This window comes from Tauraco erythrolophus, chromosome 7 (assembly GCF_009769465.1).
Source record: "Tauraco erythrolophus isolate bTauEry1 chromosome 7, bTauEry1.pri, whole genome shotgun sequence".
Lineage (NCBI taxonomy): Eukaryota > Metazoa > Chordata > Aves > Musophagiformes > Musophagidae > Tauraco > Tauraco erythrolophus.
This window is the reverse complement of record NC_141471.1, coordinates 6,493,141-6,518,943: the sequence shown is the minus strand read 5'-3', so window position 1 is coordinate 6,518,943 and position 25,803 is coordinate 6,493,141. Positions and strand designations below refer to the sequence as shown.

Genomic DNA, 25,803 nt, shown 5'->3' with positions numbered 1-25,803 from the left:
GGTTTTTTTTCTCCACTTCAGCTGAGCCCTGAACAAGATTCAGTGAAGTAGGGGGACTGGACCTGGAAAAAAGATTAAAATAAAAAATAACAAAAAGCCTGAGCTCCCAGTATGTGTAGCAAGAGTGAGCTCTGTGATCTCTACAACATGAGGCAAGAAGGTGCCTTCAGCCACAAACAGAAGCATGACTGGACCTCTCTGGGCACGCTGCCTGCAGTGAAGCGATGGTGTGGTGACACAGCCCTCATCTTGTGGTGTTTTCCGTTGCCAAACTGGTCCTGTCAGCAAAAACGCCTCTCGCTTAGTGCTGGGTGGGAAATGCTTACCGTGGGCAATATGAACATTTACAGGCACCTGTGAGGGAAAAATAATCATAATCAGGCTGATGGTTTTCCTGACAAAAAGCCTGACGTCAAATCACCAAATGGTGACTAAACCCAACCCCACACCATCCCCGGGGGCTGCAGCCCGGGGCCGTCGCCCCCCGCCTCGCCGGCTGGGGACTAGTTCAGCCACCCCTCGGCGGGCGGTCCCTGTCGTCCCCGCGAAGGCGAGCCCCGCGCCTTCGCTCTCCCTTTTCCACAGCTCTCGGGCATACCCAGCGCCGCTCCTTCCTCGGCGCCGTTTTTCCGCCGCGGCGCGCAGGCGACGCCGCCATGGCGGGCCGGGCCGCCAGGGGGCGCTGCGGGCCCGGCGCGGGGCCGCGCAGCGCTCCCCGCCCGCCGCCATGGCGGCCTTCCCCCGCCACCGCCGCTTTCTGGGCGGCTTCGTCTGCGGGGCCGCGGCTGGAGCCGCCGCGTCGTGCTGGGCTGCGTGGCGGCTCCTCCGCAGCCAGAGCCAGCCGGAGCCGCTTGCCGGGCGAGCCCTGCCAGAGGGTAAGAGCCGGGGGCGGAGGGGAGGCCGGGCGCGGCGGCCCCGTGGCTCCGCGGGAGCGGCGAGGCCTCAGCGCGGATCCCCACAGACACACGCACGCCCCAGCCCCTAAACCCGCTCCTTCCTCTCAGAGAAGCCTTCTCCCCGTTGCCTCCATCCTGGCGTGCCCAAAAGTGGGCCGGGAGAGCGGGGAGTTTCCCGAGTACCTGGGCCGCGCTGAGGGGAGGTTATTTGGGGATGCTGGGCTGTACCTTGCTTTAAAAACGCAGCTTCCCCTTGCTGCACCTGCTAACACTGAAATGTCGGTGACACGCGGGGAAAGTGGTTTCCTGCAGCTTCCACGATCGCTGCAGAGGTCCCGTGTCAGTGGGGAGCGGAGAGCAGTTGCCCTCTGTGATCTGGTGATCGCCCCATTATATGAACACGTGCATGTATATATGTGTGTTTACTTTTAAACACCTAGTTCGGGTCAGGCCACAACTAAACTCCAGCTCTTGCTTCCCCTGTGCTTCCCCAGGGACACAGGGCCAGCCACGGTGGTCACTGTTCCTTTGGGAAGGCCCCGGCCCGCTCACCGCGGGGCTGGCGGGGGTGCAAGGCGTGGGGAGGGGGTTATCGGGGGGCACCAGGGCCTGGTGGGAATTAATGATTTTCTCTGCAACCTGAAGGCTTTAAAAGTAACCAAGGAAAGGAAGGAAAGCACAAGAAGAGGGGCTCTAAAAAAAGCGATTTGCGGTCAAACAGATGGCTAGCGGATGAGGAAGTCAGTAAGATGGATGTAAATATCCCTCCATGGGAGAAGAATGTTAGTTGCAAAAAAGAAATCTCAAAGTGAAGCTTTCTTCATTCAGCAGAGTGTAAGCGTTCCCAGAGAGGGCAGGACTTGCACTTGTGCTCGACTCGTATGTCTCAGTTTGTGAGGAGGAGTGCGATTTCCAGCTCTGAAGGGTGCAATGTGTGTGGTGATCTTCTGTGTCCGTAACTCCTTGTTTTCTGATTTGCCCCTAAATATCTTGATAGCTTTTCTTCTGAAGGCCAACCCAGAGCGATTGCTAGGTAGATGTGTGTAGGCATTAAGTTAGTCCTAGAGCTGAGGTCCTTATGTGAGGTATGATGAAAAGCGCAACTTTTTTTGGGTAGAAGGGAATTTTGCTGAATAGCTCTCGATACTTTTTTAGGTCTTACGTGTGGCAGTAACCTCATTTAGTTCCCTACATAGTACGTTTACGTCCGCTAAGATGCTTTTCTTTTGGTCTTGTTTCTGATCATGTTTCATGTTTAGATGGCTTTCTGTTTATTTTTCTCCTTAGAACCAGTAGAAGAGTCTCTACTGGAAAAATACGGATTCCCTGAAGCTGGAACAGAGACAAGATGTTACACAAATCATGCACTGTCTTATGACCAGGCAAAACGCGTGCCTAGATGGGTGATTGAACATATTTCAAAACAGAAGACACTGGGTATGTAGGTGCTTATTTTCTTACATTTATGGCACCCAGAATGGGCTCTGCAGTTCGCAGAAGCTAGATCCAAGAGCAGGCAGGGAGAAGAATCCTATAGCGATTTCTAGGTATGGATTTTTCTACCCATTCACAATCTGACTGGAGGCAGCAGGCTTCTGGGTGGATGTCAGCTTCATGACAGTCTTAAGCTGTCAGTGATTTAAAGACATGTGTCACTGCTGGTTTGCAGACCTCTTCAGTATTCTTTCTCTTGTTGAGACTAGTTTGGTATTGAATGTACGACGTCTTGAAGCCTGCAGGATGCACTGGGCTGAAGGTCTGAGTATGGAAGGGAGGAATGAAGAAGAACTAGAGACACCTTCCATGAGAAATTTCGGTTGTGAATTTATGAAACAGTTTGTAAGCACCAGATCCATATATCTCTGTCAGTGTAAACAGTCTTAAGTCACATTGCAGGAGGGAAGCTTAACTTACCTCTTTTAAACATGAGTGAAGAGAAGATGAAAAACTGAAAATTAAACTTTTCTTACCTGATTCCAACCTGCCAAGTTTAGTGTTATTGTTCAGGCGCATAAAATTGCTTTTGCTTCCTTAGCTAGTGTATTTAGTTCTGTGTCCAATTTATGTCAGTTTAGGCACTGCCTCATGTGTGTGAATGCTTGTGGAGTCAGTGCCTTTAGTGGCCAGGCTGTTTCATCTACAGATCTGAAAGGAGATTTGCTCAGAATGGCAAGAGAAGATGAATGTCCATCTGTGAGATAAAAATGGAGTAAAGGGTGTCAACAGTTGTAATTTTTCAAAGCTCGATGGGGCATTACCTACTCACTGCAGTCATTATTTACTTTGATGCAGTTCTGTTGTATTTTCTGATGTGCATTATCTAATACTCTCTCTCCTATTCTTTATGCAAGACAGTGGCTCACTGATTTTTTGCTGTCAGTGGTGAATGAAATATGAGTGGTATACAGTCATTGTAAATTAAGTTTATAGCATTAGTTCAGTTTTTATAAGGCAAATTATTAGTAATGGAGGTAACTGTGTAATTGTAAAATGTTTTATGAACGCAGTAGCCCTCTAAATATATCTTAATCACTGTCTTCAAATTACCTTTCAAAATTAAAAGCGTGATCCTGAAAATATTTATAACCAACCTCTAAGTAGCATCATTGATTCCACTTCTTTCTGAGAAGAAAGCAGTAACTCCAGGCTTACTTTCAAGTGGGCCTTAACAGCTGAGTTGTTAGAATGTTCTCCCAATGATCAGGTACAACTAACCTGCAAGCTGAAGTTAAGGATCTTGAGGCATTCAGCTTTGATTTATGTCTGATAGCAGCTCTAATTGAGATTTGAGGCGGAACTGTGTTGTTTGAGGAAGGTCGCAAAAACCTTCCATGTCCTGGAGTTTTGAAAATACGTGATGTAAAAAAATGTATTTTAATTATGAGTAAGAACTTAAATGTTTAAAAACCACGGTGGAAAGAAATTAGCTTTACATGTAAATGAGATGTACAAAGTTGATTAGAGAAGAAATTAGCTGTTTTTATCAAAGCAGTGAACAGAGAATAAATGAGGATAATTTTTTCCATTTTTCAAGTTTAATTGATAAATTACACTTTGTCTTAAATGCTGAGATTAAATGTAATTTTTTAAAAATGAGTTCTCTCTGTTCACTCACTGATAAACTTGTCAGCGTTGTTTCCTAAGCATCAGTCCTGTGTTGAAGTATCATGTCACATGCTTTACCAAAAAAGAAGAGAAGTGAAGCTCCCTCCTTCTACCTACACTGCATAAAGATCCTCTGACCACCTCTTTGTTTTGACATCATCTCCATGGACATACACGCTGATGATCAGCAAAGAAGAGGAAATTGCTTACAGGCACTGGTTTCCAAGAGATGCATTATCCATGTGCATGCATATTTTCGACTCCTACCCTTCTTCCTTGTGGTCCTTGCATATTCTTGAGTTCTTCAGAGAGCTGCCAAGCTGAGAACTTTGTTCTCAGTACGGAGCACAAGAGTAGGGTGCGTATGTGCTCAGTGATAATGTTGACGTAACAAAAAAGCCAGAGTACGTGCAGTTTGTGCGTGTATTCAGTCAGCTACAGAAAAAAGAATAATTTTAACAACTAGCAGTGATCATTATTGAAAATTGCCCCTCACGTTGTATTGCAACAAGAAGTACCTTATAAAGTGCCAAGTATGAGGAAGATTCTCTCTGGTGTACAGGCCCTGATTTATGCTTAAATGAAGGGAGAGTTTGTAATGGTCCTGCATATTGCATCTGTGAAATTATGCCTTAGATGACACCTTGAATTTTGTAAAGAAAAAAATCAGTATGCTGTAGATACTTTGAATCATATTGTCATTTTGGAAGAAAAACTGTGGACAAGACGGATGGTGCTCTAAGCCAGTTGTTTTCCAACTGCACACTGCGTGCTGCCTGTGTGGACACGTTGCCCAGGCACAGATGAGTCAGCCGTTGCACGTGCCTCTGCTGCTTCTCTGCAGCACCTTCCTTACGATGGGTGTTCATGGGTCCCAGACCATTCCGTAAGAAAAACGATGTCTTATTGGAGGTCGTCAGTGCCAGAGTAATTAATACAAGTCTCTTCTGGCTGTGGCTTTTCTAAGGAAGCAGTCAGTGTTTGAGATGAAGTGGTCTCAAATTTGCAGCCCGCTCAGAGTAATTTCTTTTCGAAGTAGTTGACTGGGACTTTACACAGTGAAGGGACACAAATGTACGTGTATGTCCAGTAAACCAGGGAAGAAGTCACAGACTTCCTAGTAATGACAGCAGCTCAGAATGGGCTGCCATCTCTGCAACAGTGAAGTTAGCTCCCTCGCCCCAAAAAAGGTTTTGGTCTTCCAGAAGTCTTAGGTCTAGATGTTTTTGTGCACAATTTCCAAATGTCTGGAAAGGCAGAAGGGGAGTCCTGGAAAGGAACAGGAAAGCTCTTCACTTGTTTCTGTGCCCATGAAGAACAAATTACTTAAGACTTTCTCTTGAATGGGTTTATTATTTTACCAATTGTAATTCTATCTATCAAGATACACCCATTCTACTTCCAAGCTAGACTTGGAAAAAGAAGAAATCCTTGTAATGGCTCAAACAGAAAAATGGAATTGCAGCTGGTGAAGATCTGTGTATCTTTGTTGTCCTAAAAACTGAATCCGTACTGATTTATATCTTTAGTAATCATGCCTTTAGTATTAATCTGCATTTATGATAAGGCAGAAGTATTTTGTTTTTGTTTTTTCTCTATGAAACAGTAAGCCTGTTAGAATTTCTAGCTTATAGTGGGGAAGAATTTAGAACTGCAGTGCAGATGTTTAAGCAGAATTGTTCTTTTTTGTGGTTGAGGAGAAAAATACCCAGTTTAGATTAATGTGTCGAATCCTTAAGCATAGGTCATTTGGCAAGATGTGACAGAACTGGTTCGTTTTGTCTTGTTTTGATGGTTTAATAACCTAACAATTTAGTGTGTTATTTCTAGGCAATGCTGACCGAAGGCACTGTAAGTTCAGACCAGATCCTAACATCCCTCTAATGTTTAGTGCTGTCAACGAAGACTACCTGGGGAGCGGGTGGTCACGAGGACACATGGCACCAGCAGGAGATAACAAATTTTCAACAGTATGATTTACTTTATCTATCTATCTATCTATCTATCTATCTATCTATCTATCTATCTATCTATTTATTTATTTATAAATTTGTGTTTATAATCTGGAGAGGGTCAAAAGATCCTTAAGAGTTCGTTTTGCAGTTTGTTTTGAGATGTAACATGATCTCATTATTGACATACAGAGCTGGACTCAGAATTACAAGGTCTGTTCCTCACTGAGCACTGTAGGATGCTCTCACAGTCTACTTCAGGTGTCCAAATTGGGTGCTCTAAGTCATCCTCTGATGACATACCTGTCTTTATTAAATCACACTGGCATGGTCTAATGCCGGTGGCAACACAGCACAACGCAGTCGCTCTCTCACTCCCTGCCCAGTAGGACAGAGGCGAGAATCAGAAGGGTAAAAGTGAGAAAACTCATGGGTTGAGATAAAGACAATTTAATAGGTAAAGCAAAAGCTACACACACAAGCAAAGCAAAACAAGGAATTCATTCCCTACTCCCCATGGGCAGGCAGGTGCGCAGCCATCTCCAGGAAGACAGGGGTTCATCATGTGTAATGGTGACTTGGGAAGACAAATGCCATCACTCTGAATGTCTCCCCCTTCCTTTTTTTTCCCCCAGCTTTATATGCTGAGCATGACGTCATGTGGTGTGGAATATCCCTTTGAGATCAGTTGAGGTCAACTGTCCCAGCTGTGTCCCCTCCCAACTTCTTGTGCACCCCCAGCCTCCTCACTGGTCGGGTGTTGTGGGAAGCAGAAGAAGCCTTGACTCTGTGTAAGCACTGCCCAGCAGTAACAAAAACACTTCTGCAGTATCAACACTGTATTCGTCACAAATCCAAAACAGCCCCTTGCTAGCTACTGTGAAGAAAATTAACTCTATCCCAGCCAAAACCAGCACACACACCTAGGTTAGCCTGTTTGGCAGAGATGGTGTGAGGATATCGTGCACAGTTAAGCAAGTGTCCTCAGTCTCTTCCACGTCACATTGTCTGCGCGTAAAATGGTGATAACCTTCACCAAACAAACCTCGAAAGTGTCCTCCGAAGCTCGTTTAAAGGGAGGCGGGGAAGTGACTTCATTCTGGCCAGCAGGTGCTGAGATGTTTAAGGCTGGATTGGGCAAAGCAAAGATGCTGTTAAGTACTGGTCTGTATTGGCAAGGGGATTGCCTGGATGATTTAAAAGGCTTTTTCCTTTCCGGCAGTGTGTATGAGGTAAATTAGAACCTTCTTCTGCCATAGTTCTTTCAGTCTATAAAATGTCTTCACCTGCCATTTATTTGAGCTGTAAGAAAAGCATGCCCTAATGCCTTGGCTGGCTAACAAAGCAGCCTCGGATTTATTGGATCCTCTAGTGAAACGTGCCTAATGCTGCAATTTGTCAATTAAGAAGCAGTTTGAATTTGTATTTCTGCCAGGCAGAATAGTATGCAGTGGGGCAGAGTGACAGCGCAGTGGCATGTGGTGGCTGAAAGAACCAGTCCTTTTATTTCTACTGGAACTGTCTTTGTGGTTATTTATTTGTGATATCTGGGGAGTCTTTGCTGATGAGCTGACTGCACAGAGGGATCCTGGACCTGGCTTGAAATGCAGTGAGATCATACAACCTTTCAAGTGCAGGACTATAATAATTTAATGTCACAGTTTAATTAGTGCAGGTAGCGTTTGCTCATTATCCTAAGGAGTTCTGTCATCAGCCCCTTCGCTTTGAAAAATTAGCATGTGAAAAATATTGACAAGTACAGGACCTGTGAAGATTCTGGGTTAAGATCTCAGAAATTTTTTCTACTATATCTTGCTGCATATGCATAGTTTTTCAGTGCCAGGTCCTTCACATCTGTGGGCTTCAGTTCAGAGAGGTTCATGACACTTTTTAAAGATAAAACTAAGCAGATGTAGAAATGTTTGACCATTATGGTCTCATAAATAATTTCATCGCCTGCATGTCATGTATTTGTAAAATACTGATTAATATTTTTAATAAAACCTCTTCCTGTCAAGGAAAGAAAAAGCCAGCCATTTGGCAGTTGAGTCTATGAAAAGCATGGATGAAAGATCCTTCCCATTCAAAAATAATTACAAAAGTGACACTGGGTAACATAGTAATTCCTGTGCCTCTAGAATTAGACATTCTTTGTGCTATGATTCTGTCAGAACAAAAAAAAAAGGAGATAGGTTTTGCAAGGTTCGCACCCCAGTTATGCAACTCTTAATTTAAAATAATTTTGTAGATGTTTGGGCTTAAGTTTTGTCTGACCTTTTATATTGATGATGTTAAGACTGAACTAGAAATGGATTCAGATCCAAAAACTTCTAAACTGTGTTTTCGGCTTGAAATGGTGTTATTTTCTTTCTCTCTGCAGACAGCTATGGCCGAAACGTTTTACCTGTCTAACATCGTGCCTCAGAATTATGAAAATAATGCTGGATTTTGGAACAGGTGAGAAATTACTTATAAGTAAACTAAGAGAAAAATACCAGGCAGTGGCATAAATCAAAAATGCTGTATTTATACAGCTTCTTCACATCAAAGCTTTCTAGAGCACATTGCAGGCTATCTGTAGAGATCACAGCAACTTCCTCTGAAATGAAAGGCAGCTCAGTCCTCGCAGTGCTAGAACAGCATAACGACTAGGTTTTTAGTCAATCAAATTGTAGAGGATGTTTGTTTAGAACAGATAAAATTACTTCTTGTGGCTGATGTGGGTAAAGGAACCAGGCTGAACATCTCTGTGCTTAAGGAAGATTCAGTAGAAGCAAGGAAAGGGTTTAGCTCTTGCTTTAACATCTCCTCAAAAAAGTGCTTCCAGTGTGAGAATATTCACATCTCTGAATGTGGACGTTGGTTCACTGTGAATTGGGAACTGAGTACTCCCCACTGAGTCATGACTACTTCAGGTCTTGGGTGTTTCTTGGAGCACTGGCTTCCAGGTAGCAGTTAGGCAGGTTTTCTGTCACCTGTGAATGCCGGCTGGATCAGCTTTGAGGTGAAGTGAGTGGCGGATAAATTTAAACTTTCTTCACGTCGTATTTTTATTCTTTCCTTCCTTTGAGCAGAGAATAACCTTAATAAAAGTAGCATTCATCCAGTGCTTCTTGCATAGGACTTACAGAATGTTAAGACTCAGAAGCAGGAGGGGAAAGTGATGAATTTCACAAGGTTCGCTCAAGGGAAGGTTAGCAAAATTATGTACAGTATTGTACTAAAATTCTATCAGAAATGCATCATCGTTCAACTACACACTGCTTTCCAGTTTTACAAGAATGCGTATAAAATCATATGAGGCATTCAATAAGGTTATACTGTTTTATAGACAAATAAAATGCTATAACATTTTAAGAGATTTTTTTTGTATTGTTTTAATACCTCAAGTATTTGAGCATACAATTTCCTTACACCAAAGCTAGGCTTTTGTACCAATTTAAGGTTGGGAACCCTCTTTATTTCCTTTGAGCAGGATTTCTGCCTCATCAGGAAATCACGGGGAGTGCTTGAAAATTTCCTCTGCCACTATCAGCCCTGCAATTTAAGCAGCTATTATTGCTTTCTCCCAACCCCAGCACCCTATCCCCACAGTTTAAATACATGAACGAGGTATCGTTCATGTTTTGTCACCACTTGTTTTGTCAGTCACTTCTTTAATGATAAAGAAGTTTTAAGAATAATATATATATTATATGATATATAATATCATTTATATTATAAAATGATAAAGAAGTTTTAAGAATACCGTGTTTCATGTGTGTTGTATCCCTTTCTGGTTTCAGTACTCTCTTCCTTTCTCTCTTTTTAGTTGCTTGCTTCTTGAGTTGTCTTCTGAGGTGCAGGTAGACAATGCAGCTTAGTCAGTTTGACAATCTGTTGCCTTTTAGAGCGATATTGACCCTCCAGCCTTGTGTTTTTGCTACTTTCCTGGTTCCAGCTCTGGTACTAGCCTGACTGCAACGAGTCAATTTCATTTGCTAACCCACTGAAACTGATTTCGCATTTTGTTTTGCTTGGTTATGTTTCTGCCAGATTAGAAAATTGGATCAACTGGTGAGATGAGTGCCAGAGCCAACATGGAAGATGGAGTAGGACTGTTCAGCTGGGGCAGACAAGGGGAGCAGTAGGAAAGGGGAGAGCAGGACTGCATCTTTCAACAAGCTGTTAGATAGTAAGCTATTAGATTGGTTCAGTGATGTGCTCTAACTGCACCTTAGTATTTTGTTCTCGTTCTCTTCCCACCAACATGCATGCTTCTTTCTTTCTTGACGTTTAACTGTCATTTTGCGTCTTGTTTTGAGTGCGGTTTCATGGTCACTGTAATCTCTGTCCCTGCTGCCACCAAAAGCAGTTTGCTCCCTAGCTGCGTTTATTCCCATTCTTTCCTTGTGCCAGGTGGTTGTATTGCCATGCCATGAGACAGCCTGAGGAACCAAACTGCTTGGGAGCAAAGCTGACGACAGCAGGAAAAAAACTTAGCTCATGGTCAATGCTTTGGCATATTACATGGCTGCTCACTATTGCCAAAGAAGGGCTTATTCCGGCTAATTCTGATTCATGGGGCTCATTCCTGCTAATTCTGATGTTTTGAGCTGATTTAACTCCCTAACCCGGCACAAAAAAAAAGCCTAGTTTTGTTCAGGGTTATTGACAGATGAAGAGTGCTAAAGGTGGCCCAATGAGAGGTATGAGGAACAGAGATGAAACAGAGAAGGGGGTAAAACCTCCCCCTTTCAGAGACAGCCAGATTAACTAGGCTCATCTGTCTATGTTCTGGTCTGTTTGTCCGTTTGAGTGAAGTGCAACTCTGTCTTTAGTAAAGAACCAGTATGTACTCACTCTGTGTGATTTCTGTAACACTTGGGGTGTTAGATCAAAGACAGACTATAATCTTTTATGTAAAATAGGCGTGATTCAGAAACCTTCTTATTTGGAGAAATATTTTATGCTGTAAACTGAATCAATTAGTTTAAAAAGCAAAAATATTTTTAGTATGTCTGGAGTTAGTACTTTATTTTTAAACAGTGGGGATGACACATAGAAACTTTCATAAGTACTTGGAGCTGCGGAAAGAGGTGTCTGTTGCAGGACATTGATTCCTTGAGGAGGAACATACAAATCCAGTAATATAGCAGAACCTTTCTGAGTAAGAAGACCACAACCTGCTGTTTAAAACAAGTGCCTTACTAATCCCAAGTGACCATCAACAGTACTTTTCTAGTGTCAAGTGTGGGAGTAAGTACAGAATTCAGATTTTCAGGACAGGTCGTAAGGCTACAGAAACCATTTTCAAATGTGTGTGATAACACATGCCTCTCTGTAGAGAAGTGAGCCTGGGACAAGTGGGAAATATGACCTGGGCCAGCGTTTTACCTTCTTTGGCTTGTGAGTCAGTCACATGAGTTTGGAAAAATTCTCCCAAACTGTCAGGAGTTAATCTTGCCCTTCACAATATGTTTCAAAGATTATTATGTTAAGTTTTCCCAGCTGACTTTAACCTATCTGACAAATATGTTCCAGAATGGAAATGTATTGTCGGGAATTGACCGAGAGATTTGAGGATGTTTGGATAGTTTCTGGACCTCTGACCTTGCCTCAAACAAATGCAGATGGAAAGAAGAGTGTTACTTATCAGGTATGTACCTGTGTTGCTGAGTTAAGAGTGCAGTGGTGATATTTTATTTCAAAGTTAAACATCCTGGTACATGCAAAATGTACAAAATGTCCCGTATAGTTGGCACAAGTTCAGCAGAGGTGTTATATCGTGCCTACACATGAAAAAGTATAAATTTTATATTCATTTGTTTTATTTACAAAGAGAGATCTACTAAGCGTTTGTTCAGTCTGCAGTAAAATTGTTTTCTGACTTCTATATTCTATGACAGTATCTGAGCAGAGAGTTAGTGGGTTTTGCTGATGTGTTTGCATCTATTCAGTCATTTATTGATATATTTTAGAAACAGTGCAATACAAAGGTAATGTGGGTTTCTCAAAGCTATATAGGGTATTGGAATGCCTGTGCTCAGTTAATTTCAAAAGCAGTTGTTTGCTGATATTCCATATGCATCACTTAGATGAGGCCTTGCAGCTCTGATTCTGAGTATACCAAAGTCAGCTGAAAGACTTCATTCAAGTTCAGTAGGTTTTAGGTGAATGCTGTGTAGTCATGGGTCCATGGTACTGGTACCCCCCCTTCTTCTTTTGGTCTCCCATTTTTATTACCTGCTTAAAATACTCTGAAGATTTAGGGTTGATCATGCACGGTCTCTAGAAACCGTCACTGGTAGGCAGACAGATACGAAAGGCGTTCAAGTTAAGAGGTGAATTTATTATTGCTTATCCTGACTTGCTCTTGGTAAGCATGTGTTTAGACATCTGTAGGATCGGAGCGTAGTAAGGTATTCAAGGGAGGGAGTATTACCTTCTGCCCCTGCTGTAATGAGATGTTATTGCTGTTTTCAGTTGCTAGATGAAAGCTAGCATAATGCAAATAATAAATGCTGTATTTTGCGCCTCTTGAAAAAACACTTTTCCTTGAAAATAAGTGCTCGGATCAACTGCAGCTTCAGCTCAAGAGTGATTCAGCTGTCCAGCTAGTTCTCTGAGGAGCAATGAATGAGCTTGCTATAAACAAGCCCCTGCTTATATCAGAGGGATATAAGCAACACAAAAGAGAGAGATGTTCATTTTTCAACACTGGGTTGTTTAGTGGTAAGATTTAGGCACTGTTTCTCCATTTAAATACACATCTGATTTCCATTTGATTGAACGTGGAACTCAGTCATGATAGAATGTAATTTTTCCTGTTCACTTTTATCTTTTAACTTCTTTAAAAACTATCCTTTATGTTTCCACCTGCATATGCTTTTGGTTTGGTGTTTGTTGTTGGGTTTTTTTTTTCCAGACAGTCATATGTTATGCATATAAAAATGCAGTAATAATAATTTATCTTTTTCACATTCGGTGACAGTTCCATACTTCAGCTCTCACCACATTTTTGTGGGGAACGTGACAACTGTCCTCATTTCCAAGTGGATAAATAAGCTGTGGTTAAGGGATATGACTGATGCCACATGATAAGTTAGTGGCAAAGGCGGCTTTAGACTGGCAGTGGTTCCTTGCCACCCAAAGGGAGAGTGCTGACTTTGCTATTGCCCGTTTTACTTTCCAGTCCTTTCCCTTGTCTGCCAGCGCTGACAACTGTCAGATCCTTCCACAAGATGCTTAATCACCCAATGCAACAGAAAACCATCTATACTGGACTCTTTATTTGCTCTACCAGGCTTGTTTTCTGCTGCTGTAGAAAGACACAGCAGCACACAGAGGAGTCCAGTACTTAACTGGTGACAGCATGAAATGTTCCCTTTCAACAGTGTGGAACTGGGTGTTTGACTCACGCAGAATGGTACTGTAAGAGTTCTCCAGGCTTGCACAGAGCTTGCTGGAGTTTGCCTCCTTGTAGCTGTCAGAATATCGCATTTATTTTTTATCCCTGAAATATATATATTTGCCTCATATAGCAAAGAATTAAAAATCCTGAGCTGACTTGAACATTTTATAACTGGAAATTATTTTTCAGGTAGCAGTTGAATCATCTATCAACTGCATCACTTTAATCTTGATCATCTTTTTCTAGTTTTTCTCTAGAGAAAGTGTTTACTTGGAAGAGAAAGATTACGTTTTCTGAAAAATGATTGTGGCTCTCCATTTTGATTTTGAAATGTAAATTTTAGTATTCCATGGGTAAAAATAGGAGCAGGCACATTTTATTCAAAGTAACTTGATACCAGGATACGGTGATGGAATAATAGTGGCACAAAATGTCCATGCTGCTTTGATTATCATATCATTCTGTTCTCCTCTGTTGCCAAGATGTCTTCATCGTCTTTGGGTTTGATGACAACTCTGCTCTTTTATGAATGTTATATCAGTTTTGGTCTTAATATAAACTATGAAGTGAAGTTCAGGGTGAGATTGAAAATGGTGGAATGACGGTATTCATCTTTTCATTTCACCATTTGGGCACATTCATAAATCCTTTACTCAGCTTTCTAGGGATTCATTATGGAAATTGATTTGTGTTTAAGCTGTACAGATAACGCTGTCTACAGGTGGGAAAAGTAAAATGTTCATTTCGAGTTTTTTGTTTTCTTTTAAATATTAAATTATTTGATTTGGATCCTCTTTGGGTACACTCCTAAAGTCTAATAAATATAGTAAATAAATACAGGCTGAGAATTGTTATTTTGAAATCTCTTTATGACATAAGTTCTTGTGCTTGCCTTTGAAGTTGTCTGTTGGGGAGAGAGGCTTTAGAGTGGAGCGGTGTGTTGTTTTGTTTTTTTTCCTCTTCTCTTACATCAACACATACACTTAGAAGAGGGAGCACAACCTGTCAAAGCACTGGAGAGAAGTTCTTTTCAAAGAGATACCTGGGATATAACTGCAGCCATTGCCGTTGATGTTGGTGGTCTGGGATTCTGCCCCTAAACCAGGAACACTAAGAGCTGGCAGCTGAACGAGAAAGGAAGGTATCTCCTGGCTGTCTTTTGGAGTTCAAAGAACTCCAAACGAATGACTTAGAAAGGAAAGGCTTTTTAGACCTCATTGTTTGGCCTTACGAAGCTGATGTGAGAAGATGTCCTTTTTCTTTGTATGTGCTGTTTAAGGAGAAGTGCTGTAGTATACACAATAGTGCTGCAACTCACAACCTGTAATGTGGCAGTGTGACTGTTAAGGCTGAGCTGCTTTCCGATGTTTTTCTTCTCCTCTGAGACTAGAACTGTGGAAAAAAAGAAAACACACAAGTACTACAGTGAATGTGTCTGCATTGATTTGTTTCAGATCCTCTCCTCAATCTTAGTTTCCTTGTTTTTGGCTAAAGGAGTGGTGAAACATGTATCCATGGCTTTACAGGCTGGTGTTTTTCTCATCAGACGTCCAAAAAGGTTATTTTTAGATCACTATAGAGGAAAAACAGAGCATTGGTCATGGCATTGTTCCCAGTTCCTGCTTGGACTCTGGTACCATTTGCTGTTTAATTCCAGAAAGGGAATTAACCTTGAACTCCTTAGATGCCAGTGTTGTTCTATCTATTGGCTGAACTTGTTGTATCCTCAGATATGTTCTGTCATTTCATCTGTCTCCAGTGGAGGCTTTTATTGCAAAGAGTAGATTGATGACCGTGCGTGGTATCTGAAAAACATATTTTTGAGAATATATGTAAAATAGAATGCCAACAGGAAAAATCTGTTCTGTGTCATCAGAGAGGCAGATGCAGGTTTTTCATCTTTGTCCGGATCAAATCAAAATGCCATTGTCTTGTTTTATACATTACTGTTCTCCAGTGACTGTCGCTTTAGTGATTTTCCTCTGTCAGCAGATTTGGAGTTTGAAATAAAAATTTTGCAGTAATTCTACTGCGTCATGCTCAATGCCCCACCCTTCTTTTTCCAAATGCTAGCATAGTAAATACTAATTTAAGAAGAATTGGCAGTGGTTGGTGAATGAAAGTAGAATTTAGACAACATTTTGTTTGTTGTTTGAAGAAGACATTTCTATGTACTTTTTAGTGATATACTAGGTTCATACTGGAATCATGTCTACTGTTTAGTTTTCAAAATTGAATGACTAGGCTGGGCCAGAGATGCACAGTAACTGTACCAGAAGATCTATTTACTTGTCACCTAGTTCTGTGGCAAGTAAGTCCTTGGGAAACAAATTGTGCTGCTCAAATGTAAGATAGTGCTTTATGGTTTTCCCAGTCAACTTTCAGAAGCAGTAGAGGTTTTCTCCTAGCCAAGATACTATAGGGAAGGGAATCCTTGTTAAAGGAGGAAATAAACCCGGAGACTAGTACTATTTGTTGACTGCTCCAGATGGGCAACTAATGGATCTAGGTCCATTGTACATGTCCCATAAAACTTATGTTCAAGGGCTGGATCTTAGCTGGTGTAAACGGCTGGAGTTCTGTCAGCCCTAAATTTAGACATGATGTACAAATGAAAACAATAGACACTGGGTTAAGACTGCAGAAGGAACACCAAAGGTGCAGGATAGATTTATGAGGTTGCTTTTATTTAGCACTGTCCACATCCTGAAAGTTCTTTTATTATGGGAAAAGTGGTGATAGAGACTGTAGTGGATTCAGTGTTAAGTAACCTAACTGGAGTCTGTGGAAGTAGTAGCTGTCATCATGTAAATACAGCATCGTAATGCGTATACACAGCTTCTGTGTTTTAAAAAATAAAACGGGTTGGAGTGTCTGTCTTTTAATACCTTAACTTTGTATTTAGGTACAGCTTTTTTTTTTTTTTCCCTTTCCTTTTTAGGACTGTCGAATGATTTAGCAATAGCAATCAGATCACCCATAACAAATTAAGTTTTCCTGAAGTACATACATTTGCATTTTGGAGTGCTTGACTGCAGTGTTGTTGAAGATTGTTACTGTGATTTTTATCTGTACTGTTTTCTATCTTTTGTCTTGCTAGGTCTGCCCTCACAGCCCTCAGTTTTCAGTGCCATCTGGCAGAGTTCTCTCAAATATTGGGGAGAAAACAGCATTGACAGAATCAGTGCTACCTAATATAAATCCGGAAGAAACTGGAGTGAAGGCAGTTAATGCTGTCACAATGATCAAGTAAATAAAATTAGCAAAGGGAATTTTTAGTACTGCCAGAAAGTCTCTTTCTATACAGGATTTAACATCAAATTATAATATAAAGCTTTGGATTGTCAAAGCCGGGGTCATATCATGTTATCAGTAAAACATCTGGTGAGCCTGGTCAGTATCATGCCTCCTTACAGCTTAAACAAAACCAGTTCCTGTTCAGAGAAGGCTAAGCTTTGAGTGGCAGGAATAATGTCTTTGAATTCTGTCCATCGAGATACGTGACAGAAGACTTAATTTTGTTATTGCCTGATGCAGATGGAAGTATTGTTACACAGAGAATTGTGTGTATGCTTGTTTTCAGTCAGTTCTGGTTTGCAGCATGACTTTGTTCTAAACTCTGGTTATTGTACAGAGAGAGGGAAGAAATGGTTACTGGAGTGAAGGGGGAATTTCTGGAGCTATCATTTGAATGTATTTGATGATGGTACTCTCCAATGCAAGGACTCTTCAGTGCGTGCTGGCAGTTAAGTCATGATTGAATGTGATTTCTGTTTACCAGGTTTTAGAAGAATCTCAGATAATTGACAATCCAGAGCTGGCTCTCATTGATGAAAGGCTAGTCCTCTCTGCCAGTTCTCTTCACAGGTGATTTTCATTTTCTGGTCACTAGGTGGCAAAATACTACTTTTAGATTGATGAATCCTTTCTTAAAAATTATTCCTAGCCTTTCAGAAGAAGATAATTTTCTTACCACTCTGGGAAGCTGTAAAAAATCCAGTATAAAATGAAAATATGATAACATTTATGTATGTCTTAAAATTTCTAGTGAGTGACACTTGTGTTTTCTTCTAGTATAATCTCTCAGGTGTTCTGCCATTACACCTTATATATTCCTTTTCTCCTCTTTATGTAAGAATGGAGTTTTCTTTCTCGTAAACACCAAACTCATATTTAGGGACCGCTTTGTCCCATACTTGCCTGACTATCACCATGAAGGTGACATTAGTTAATGCCATATGCTTAAACTTACCCTAGATGCCATTAGCAAATGTCCTCATTATTTATTGTGATGCTTAAGCACTCCACAAATACTATCAGATTGTCCTTCCTCCAATTTTAGAAACTGTGACCAAGAACAGTTCAATGATTTGACCGAAATTGTCAGGAAGGTCAAGCTTAAGACAAATCCCGATCCAGTGACTTAGTTATGAGACCAAATTTATCAAAGCTCACTCAGTTCTCTCAGTTTTAAGAAGTCATATTGCTTCTGCCCTTATCTTTATCTGTCCCTGTGAGCTCTTTAAGTTTGTGTAACTGCTTACCAACGCATTTGTTGTTTTAGCAATACGTAAACATCTCTAAATGTCAGGAATTGCACACATCTCAATGGCTTGGCCTTATGACAGCTGTCCACGTTTAATTGGGCATTGAGGAGTATGAAAAATTTTTGCACACTTGTGGAATGTCAATAACAATGTCAATAATAATAAAAACCAATAAACACTATGCTGAAAACGGCATTATCATAATGTTGCATTATTAGATGACACCAGTTCAGTCGTAGGGTGCCAGATCACCAAAGAATACAAGAGCAAAGCAAAAGTGCAAGGAATAAGCAGCTCCAAAAAGTTAGGGCAATGAACATGTTTGTGTTGAACTGATGCAGACAGCAAGTAGAAATCGTATCTGAAATTTCACATCGGTTTCCCAAATGATGATGGGAAAGGAATGTTTTTAATGTTGTAAAAAGAAGGCTTTTGGTTGGAGCGCTTTTTTCTTTCCCTGTTATGAGGCTGTTGAAAATCTGAAAGATTAAGCAAAATTTTGGAATAGCCAAATGGCAATTTTCAAAGGATGACACCCAAATTTACCTTGTGGCCTGTTATCAACATGGTGTGAAAGCATGTGGGACAGCAGTGGTTTTCAACAGGCCATTGCTGTATTTTCATGCTTGCATTAGTTGCAAGCAAAATCTGTCATTTTGTTTGAATCACAGATACTGTTAAAAACTGTTGCTCTTCTCCAGCTGGGACAGATAGCTGTTTCAGGCATTGATTGCTGAAAGATCATCTGCTGCCTGTGGATAGACTAGCACAAATCAAAGTCAACATCTGTGCATGGATAATCTTAACCCATTTTCTATTCTGTTACAATAGGAGCATATGCTATCTGCCTCTGTTAGGCATGCACTGAGATAAGTGGGATGATGCAGATCAGAGTAGTGACTGCTGTGGTTAGGTAGGAAAATCCTCTAGGTGGCAATAGGAATGAGTTGTTGAGTTTTTCCAGCCTTTTGCTTCTGTTGCAAACTTCTGCAGAATCAGGCTTTGCTCCTTTCTGTGGCTGTCGAGCTGTGTGTGGGGGCAGCTCCACTGAAACATTAATCTGCACCTTCTGTATCTACTGCCATAAAAAAGCAAATTGTGGTGTATTACAGAGCATAATGATGGAAACATTACAGCGTGCTCCAGAACTGCATTTCCTTTTTCAACAGAAATCATTGGGTCGCACTGACTCCGTAAATTATTGATGATGCATTCTGTGCATGGGTCACTTAAGCGTTAAGTTGCAGAAAAAAACATACATGTTCTTTGTCATGCGTGTTTACTCTGTCAGACAGATCAGGCACTGTCCTTTGGTGATATCTCCTCCAGCAGAATGAGCTGGGGATAGAACTTTTATACCGTTTTGTGCAAGGAAAGGACACTTGTGGACTCTGACCGTTTGAGAGGCTGAAGTTTGTTTTAATCACTTTAACAGTGTTAGAACTCAGTGAAGTAATTACAGAAGTAATTTACTGCTATTCAGAGGACTAGTGTAAACCCTGTGCAGTAGTTAAATTTTATTTAAATCCCTAAAGGAGAGCTTAGGTGGAACTGAAGGGGTACCTAAATTGCATACGTGGCCATTGCCTCTATTGTATTTAGAGCTACATTTCTCAAAAGGCCAACCCTTCCTTCCTTCTTTCCTTTGCCCCTTCATAGGGACATGCACTATGCATAAATGTGCATTATTTTGCATAGAACATACATATTTGCATAATATTACATAAGCACAGGGCCTGTTTTCCCTTAACACCCACTTGAGGCATTCAGCATTTCCATTTCATACCTCGCCATTCTATGTGCAGCTCTATTCATTCCCCAGCCTTTCTATCCACCCACTCACTCCTCAGCCTCAATCCCCTGTTCCCTGTGCAAGCTCACTCAGCACGCATTCACCTGTTTGTTTTACGTATGCCATATACTCCCTAATTGGAGAAACTGGTAGCAGCTCCATCTGCGTGTGCACCCTTCCTCTAGTCCTTTATACAACAGGCAGAGGATGCTGGTATGTGTGTGGGAGGTGTTGAGAAGGGGAGGGAGCCGAGCTAAGGAGGTCCCAGTACACATATGTGTATTTATAGTGGGAAAAAGTACGTGAAGAAGCCTGGAAAAGGCAGTGCAGGCCATACTGCACAGGAGCGCTGCAGGTCAGGAGACTGTCGGCCCAGGGAGAGTCTGGGGAACAGGGTTTAGTCTCAACACTGCCTTTTCTCAGGAGGCTACAGCAGCTTCAGGGTGCAGTGCAGCTGTGCACGGCCTCTTCCTCCTCTTCTGCCCTGCCCTGGGAGTGTGGAGGAGGTGGGATTGCAGTGCAGGCTCTGCAAGCTCCCTGCTCCATGGGGAAGAAGGAACTCCAGCCTTCTGCCTTCCACAGTGTCAGTCACTGCCTGTGCTTGGGTGAATATGGAAATATGAACTCCCTCTGCTCCTCCTCAGAGCTTTTGATGCTTTTTGACTCTCTCCCTCTCACCCCAATACCTTGCACGTACTCTCCAGTTTGAGTGCCACCTATCTCAAATAGGTTAAACACCCAACACTATCCAATTTGACATTCACTTTTAACCCACCAGATATAACAGTGTGTTGATGCATAGCTGTTAGTATATTTTCAAATTACCTGTGCATCAGTCAGTTTTGATTATGCAGTTGATCCTGAGGAGCTGTAACTCTGGTTTCACCCACACTGAATGCTAAATGCAAAGTGCTTTGACACTCAGGAGCTCTAATTTCCCTATCAAGACATCTGTTGTCATTGAAAGGGAAAGTAGATTTGGCATAAGGCATTTATTTATTGCTTACCAGTTTCAGTGACTGTTAGATGTCTAGGCAGAGCTTTATTTAGGAGAAAGTTCATGATACAAGCAAGATCATTTTTGTGGGGAAAAAGAAAACAACAAACACCTCACAACAAAAAAAGTTTAAACTACAGCAAAGCCATTAAATAGCGTAGTGTAGAGAAGGGGAGGAAAATATTCTTTAACAGAGTAAAGAAGTCTAAGAGCACGTTTGCTAGAGACAGTAGTAATATTGCTACATTATAGAATCATAGAATGGTTTGGGTTGGAAGGGACCTCAGAGATCATCTAGTTCCAACCCCCCTGCCATGGGCAGGGACACCCTCCACTACACCAGATTGCTCAATGCCTCATCCACCCTGGCCTTGAACACTTACAGGGATGAGGCAGCCACAACTTCTCTGGGCAACCTGTTCCAGTGCCTCACCACCCTCTGAGTGAAAAATTTCTTCCTTATATCTGATCTAAATCTCCCCTCTTTCATAGAATCATAGAATCGTTAGGGCTGGAAGGGACCTTCAAAGGTCATCTAGTCCAACCCCCCTGCAAGGAACAGGGATATCTCCAACTAGATCAGGTTGCTCAGGGCCTCATCCAACCGGGCCTTGAACGTCTCCAGGGATGGAGCATCCACCACCTCTCTGGGCAACCTGTTCCAGTGTTCTACAACTCTCATGGTAAAAAATTTTTTCCTAATATCCAACCTGAATCTACCTCCCTCTATTTTAAAACCATTACCCCTTGTCCTATCACAACTGGCCCTCCTGAACAGCCTCTCCCCATCTTTCTTGTAGGCCCCCTTGAGGTACTGGAAGACCGCTATAAGGTCACCCCGGAGCCTCCTCTTCTCCAGGCTGAACAGCCCCAACTCTTTCAGCCTGTCCTCATAGGAAAGGTGCTCCAGCCCTCTTATCATCTTCGTGGCCCTCCTCTGGACCCTCTCCAACTGGTCCATGTCCTTCTTATGTTGGGGACTCCAGAACTGGACGCAATACTCCAAGTGAGGTCTCACGAGGGCAGAGTAGAGGGGGAGAATCACCTCCCTCGACCTGCTGGCCACGCTCCTCTTGATGCAGCCCAGGACGCGGTTGGCCTTCTGGGCCGCAAGAGCACATTGCCGGCTCATATTGAGCTTCTCGTCCACCAGTACTCCCAAGTCCTTCTCCTCAGGGCTGCTCACGATCCATTCTCCGCCCAGTCTGTATTTGTGCCTGGTTCAGTTTAAATCCATTGCCTCTTGTCTTCTCACTACACACCCTTGTAAAAAGTCCCTCTCCAGCTTTCCTGTAGGCCTCTTTTAAGTACTGGAAGGCTGCAATAAGATCACCCCAGAGCCTTCTCTTCTTCAGGCTGAACAGCCCCAACTCTCTCAGCCTGTCATAGGAGAGGTGCTCCAGCCCTCGGATCATCTTCATGACCCTCCTCTGGACTTGTTCCAGCAGCTCCATGTCCTTCTTGTGCTGGGGACTCCAGAGCTGAACGCAGTATTGCAGGTGGGGTCTCATGAGAGCAGAGTAGAGGGGCAGAATCCCCTCCCTCAACCTGCTGGCCACGCTGCTTTTGATGCAGCCCAGGACACGGTTGGCTTTCTGGGCTGCCAGCACACATTGCCGGCTCATGTTGAGCTTCTCATCCACCAGCACTCCCAAGTCCTTTTCCTCAGGGCTGCTCTCAATCCATTCTCCGCCCAGCCTGTACTTGTGCTTGGGATTGCCCCGACCCACGTGCAGGACCCTGCACTTGGCCTTTTTGAACTCTGTGAGGTTTGCATGGGCCCGACCCTGAAGCCTTTCAACGTCCCTGGATGGCATCTCTTCCCTCCAGCATGTTGACAGCACCACACAGCTTGGTGTCGTCAGCAGGCTTGCTGAGGGTGCACTCGATCCCGCTGTCCATGTTGCTGACAAAGATATTAAACAGCACTGGCCCCAATACCAATGGCTGAAGAATGACACTCGTCACTGGTCTCCACTTGGGCATCAAGCTGTTGACCACAACTTTTTGAGTGTGACCATCCAGCCAATTCCTTATCCACCGAGTGGCCTCTCCATCAAAACCATGTATTTCCAGTTTAGAGGCAAGGATGTCGTGTGGGACAGTATCAAATGCTTTGGATAAGTCCAGGTAGACGATGTCAGTTGCTCTTCCCCTATCCATCAGTGCTGTAACCTCATCCTAGAAGGCCACCAAATTAGTCAGGCAGGATTTGCCCTTAGTGAAGCCATGTTGGCTGTCACCAATCACCTCCTTATTTTACATGTGTTATTGTACAAAACATGAAAAAACTTTTTTTATCAGAGGTTTCCCTTTCTCCTAAAGGTACTGTCTCTGGTTTTGATCTAATCAGTAAGACTTAAAGACCAGTCACTCGAAAAACTGGCAACAGAGGTAAAAGACACACTTCAAGCACTGAAAGAATTCATAGCTCACATTAGTTAACTATTGGAATAGACTGATGTTGACCTTGGTTCAGTAGCCACAGGCAAAGTAAAAACATTTTATTGCAGAAGTGCTGAATAGTCTCAGAATAAAGCATACATAGGGTTTGTTGCTTCTGTGACTGAGCTATACCGAATATATGAATGGACCAAGCATGTCTGTACTGATACACTGGGTTAGTTTATAAAATACTTCCAAGTAAAGTGATTGGTTGTGGCAGTGAAATAAACACCTGCTTTCTCTGAAATTCTATTTTAACTGTATCTAACAAAAGCTGTCAAAAAATCAAACCAAGCAGTCTATGCTTTTGCAGGTATTGCAAATAGTATTGGTGTTAGAAGTAGTACCATCTCCATGTTTTTCTTCTGTTGCCGTTAGAATAAAAGTACAGCTTCTAGAAGTGTACTTGTACAGAAGCATTATGCAAAACTCAGATTTTTTGATGTGTGAGCCTGTTATACATTGTTGGCATGGCAGGTTCGGTTCGGCAATATTGAAGAGAAAAAAAGCCGGTGTGTGCGTGAGCATCACTTTTTGAATACTGGAGAGATTGCGTTTATCATCAATAGGTGTATTCCCTTGGGCTTATTCCTGACACAGTCTACTGTGTAGGTATGTGTTGTGAGCTTTTAACAGAATTCGGGTGAATTCGGAGTCCTAATCGTCCCCTCCTGGTGCTTCAGTTAAGTTCCCGGATTCTGGTCTGAGTGACACAACAGGAAACCCAACCTGTACAAGCTCTCAAGTTGCATCGTGGTGAATTTATGGAAGAAATAGGTGCATTTTCTTTGGATAGACTTCTCTTCCAAAATATTGAGTCACCAAATGTACTTCTTCGTATCCAGGTCCCCTCAAAATACTACTTACTTAGGTAACGTAGCTTTTAAATAAGCCTGTGTATGTCTATGTGATAGACATACAAAAAATAACTGGCAGAAGGTAAGCCAGAGTTGATTTAAAATGCGTGTTAAAAACCACGTGATTTGGAACTGCCAGGTCAGGAACATCGTATAGAGCCACTGTCACTGAAAACCAGCATTAACAGTGTGATGCAGTGTGAGAAAAGAGCTCTACCACCCCTTCGAGCTACACTTAGGGATCTGCACCAGGACTAGGGAACTGGGCTCTTGGCTGACTCCCTGTTTCCAAACGCGTTTTTCAGATTTGGTGTCACTTCAGTTTCAGCTGTAACTGAAGTTGCATCTGCTTGGGAGGTTTGAGTTGAGCTCGTTCTTCTACCAGAGCTCCTTGTCGCAGATCTTTATGAATATTTAGACAATTACTGACTAATCTTTTGACCTTTTGTCTGCATCATTGTTCTTTAACAGTATAATACAAAGTCAGTGGTGTTATAGGAGAAAGGCAGAGGACCTTCTGGGAAAGTCTCCTACCAACAGTGGTCAAACAACCCTGCAGTGAAGCGTTCTTTGCCCTGCTTTCCCTGTCGGAGAGGGAGATTGAGGCATCAAATAACTGGCTCATTCCTGACCAGCCATATAAGGAGCTGCAATGAAATGATGCTTTCCACCTCGACTTCTAGTCCAATAATATTGCACGTGATTTTGATGTGTAGTTATGTTCTGCGGCTCCTTTTTAGAAGTAGTAGGATTAGTCTCACATCTTTCTTATTTTTCCTTCTCCTCAGCTGATGAGATCTGTATCTATAACATAACTTTCCTTTTGACAGGTAATTGGAAAGGATGATGTAGCTGTGCCATCCCACCTATACAAGGTGATCCTTGCCAGACGGAGCAGAAGGTCCACAGAGCCCTTGGTACTGGGAGCTTTTGTGGTGCCAAACAATCCCATAGGCTTCAGTCACCAGCTGACGGAGTTCCAAGTGGACATTGAAGATCTGGAAAAAATGTCAGGTTTAGTTTTCTTCCCCCAAGTGGACAAAACCAAAGATGTTAAAAACATCTGTGAGGTGGATACCTGCAAACTGATGGGCTTCAAGGAGTTTACGTTGTACATCACTGCTCGAAAAGTGCAGAGTGCCCGTACATTACACCGGTTGGAGAAAGCCATGTCAGAGTTAAGCGAGGCAGGAATTGAGCCTGATGAATATCTTCTAGAGCTTCACAAGAAGAAGGAAGAAGAACTGCTCCGGGAAAAACAAGTAGCAGCTGGAGAGGGGAAAGCTGGCTGAGTGCTTGTTCGGGAAGAAGTTTGGGGTTTTGTACTTTGAAAGGGAACCTGAAGGCAAACACGAAGACAAGGGCTCTATGAATTATCCTTTTTTGAATTGTGAAAACAATAAAGAAACATTTGGAAGCTGATGAGTGTGGAATGACGTTCATTCTCGTGTAACATGATGCACACACGTGGTTTGCTGCACTAAGTAGATGTGGGGAATGAAAAGGGCCTCTTTCTGGTATGAATAGATTACTGGACCTCCAGAAAAGGCTTTGTGCTATTTTGCAAGTGAGACGTCAGACTTGTATGGAATCCCTTCTAGGAATATTGTAAAAATAGACAATAGACACCTTGGGAGTATAACCGGAACATATTTAAATGTAATTCTGCCTGCAAATGACTTTCAGTATGATGCTATAGAAGCAATGGTACTTTCTGGGATTTTTTAAAATTAAATTAATTTAGATTTTTTTTTATTTAACACTGTTTTATGAGAGACCTGTAAGGCTTAATCTGAATCCTTTAGTCTTCACTTAGTTG

At 42.3% G+C, this 25,803-nt stretch overlaps 1 protein-coding gene across 1 annotated transcript; it reads left to right on the top strand.

Annotated features, from left to right (window-relative positions):
- The first annotated feature begins 727 nt into the window (after positions 1-727).
- On the top strand, positions 728-25,406 carry EXOG (exo/endonuclease G). The gene is made up of 6 exons (XM_086614518.1): positions 728-875; positions 2,184-2,333; positions 5,832-5,971; positions 8,334-8,410; positions 11,477-11,591; positions 24,815-25,406. The coding sequence occupies exons 1-6, from the start codon at positions 728-730 to the stop codon at positions 25,274-25,276; spliced, it is 1,092 nt and encodes a 363-aa protein (XP_086470644.1). The 3' UTR covers positions 25,277-25,406.
- The last annotated feature ends 397 nt before the right edge of the window (positions 25,407-25,803 follow it).

Bases quoted from the DNA above. Each gene is read 5' to 3' on its own strand.
- EXOG (XM_086614518.1), top strand. From the start codon at position 728: ATGGCGGCCTTCCCCCGCCACCGCCGCTTTCTGGGCGGCTTCGTCTGC. The intron at 5,972-8,333 runs GTATGATTTACT...TTCTCTCTGCAG, and splicing joins GAGATAACAAATTTTCAACA to ACAGCTATGGCCGAAACGTT. The intron at 11,592-24,814 runs GTATGTACCTGT...TCCTTTTGACAG, and splicing joins AGAAGAGTGTTACTTATCAG to GTAATTGGAAAGGATGATGT.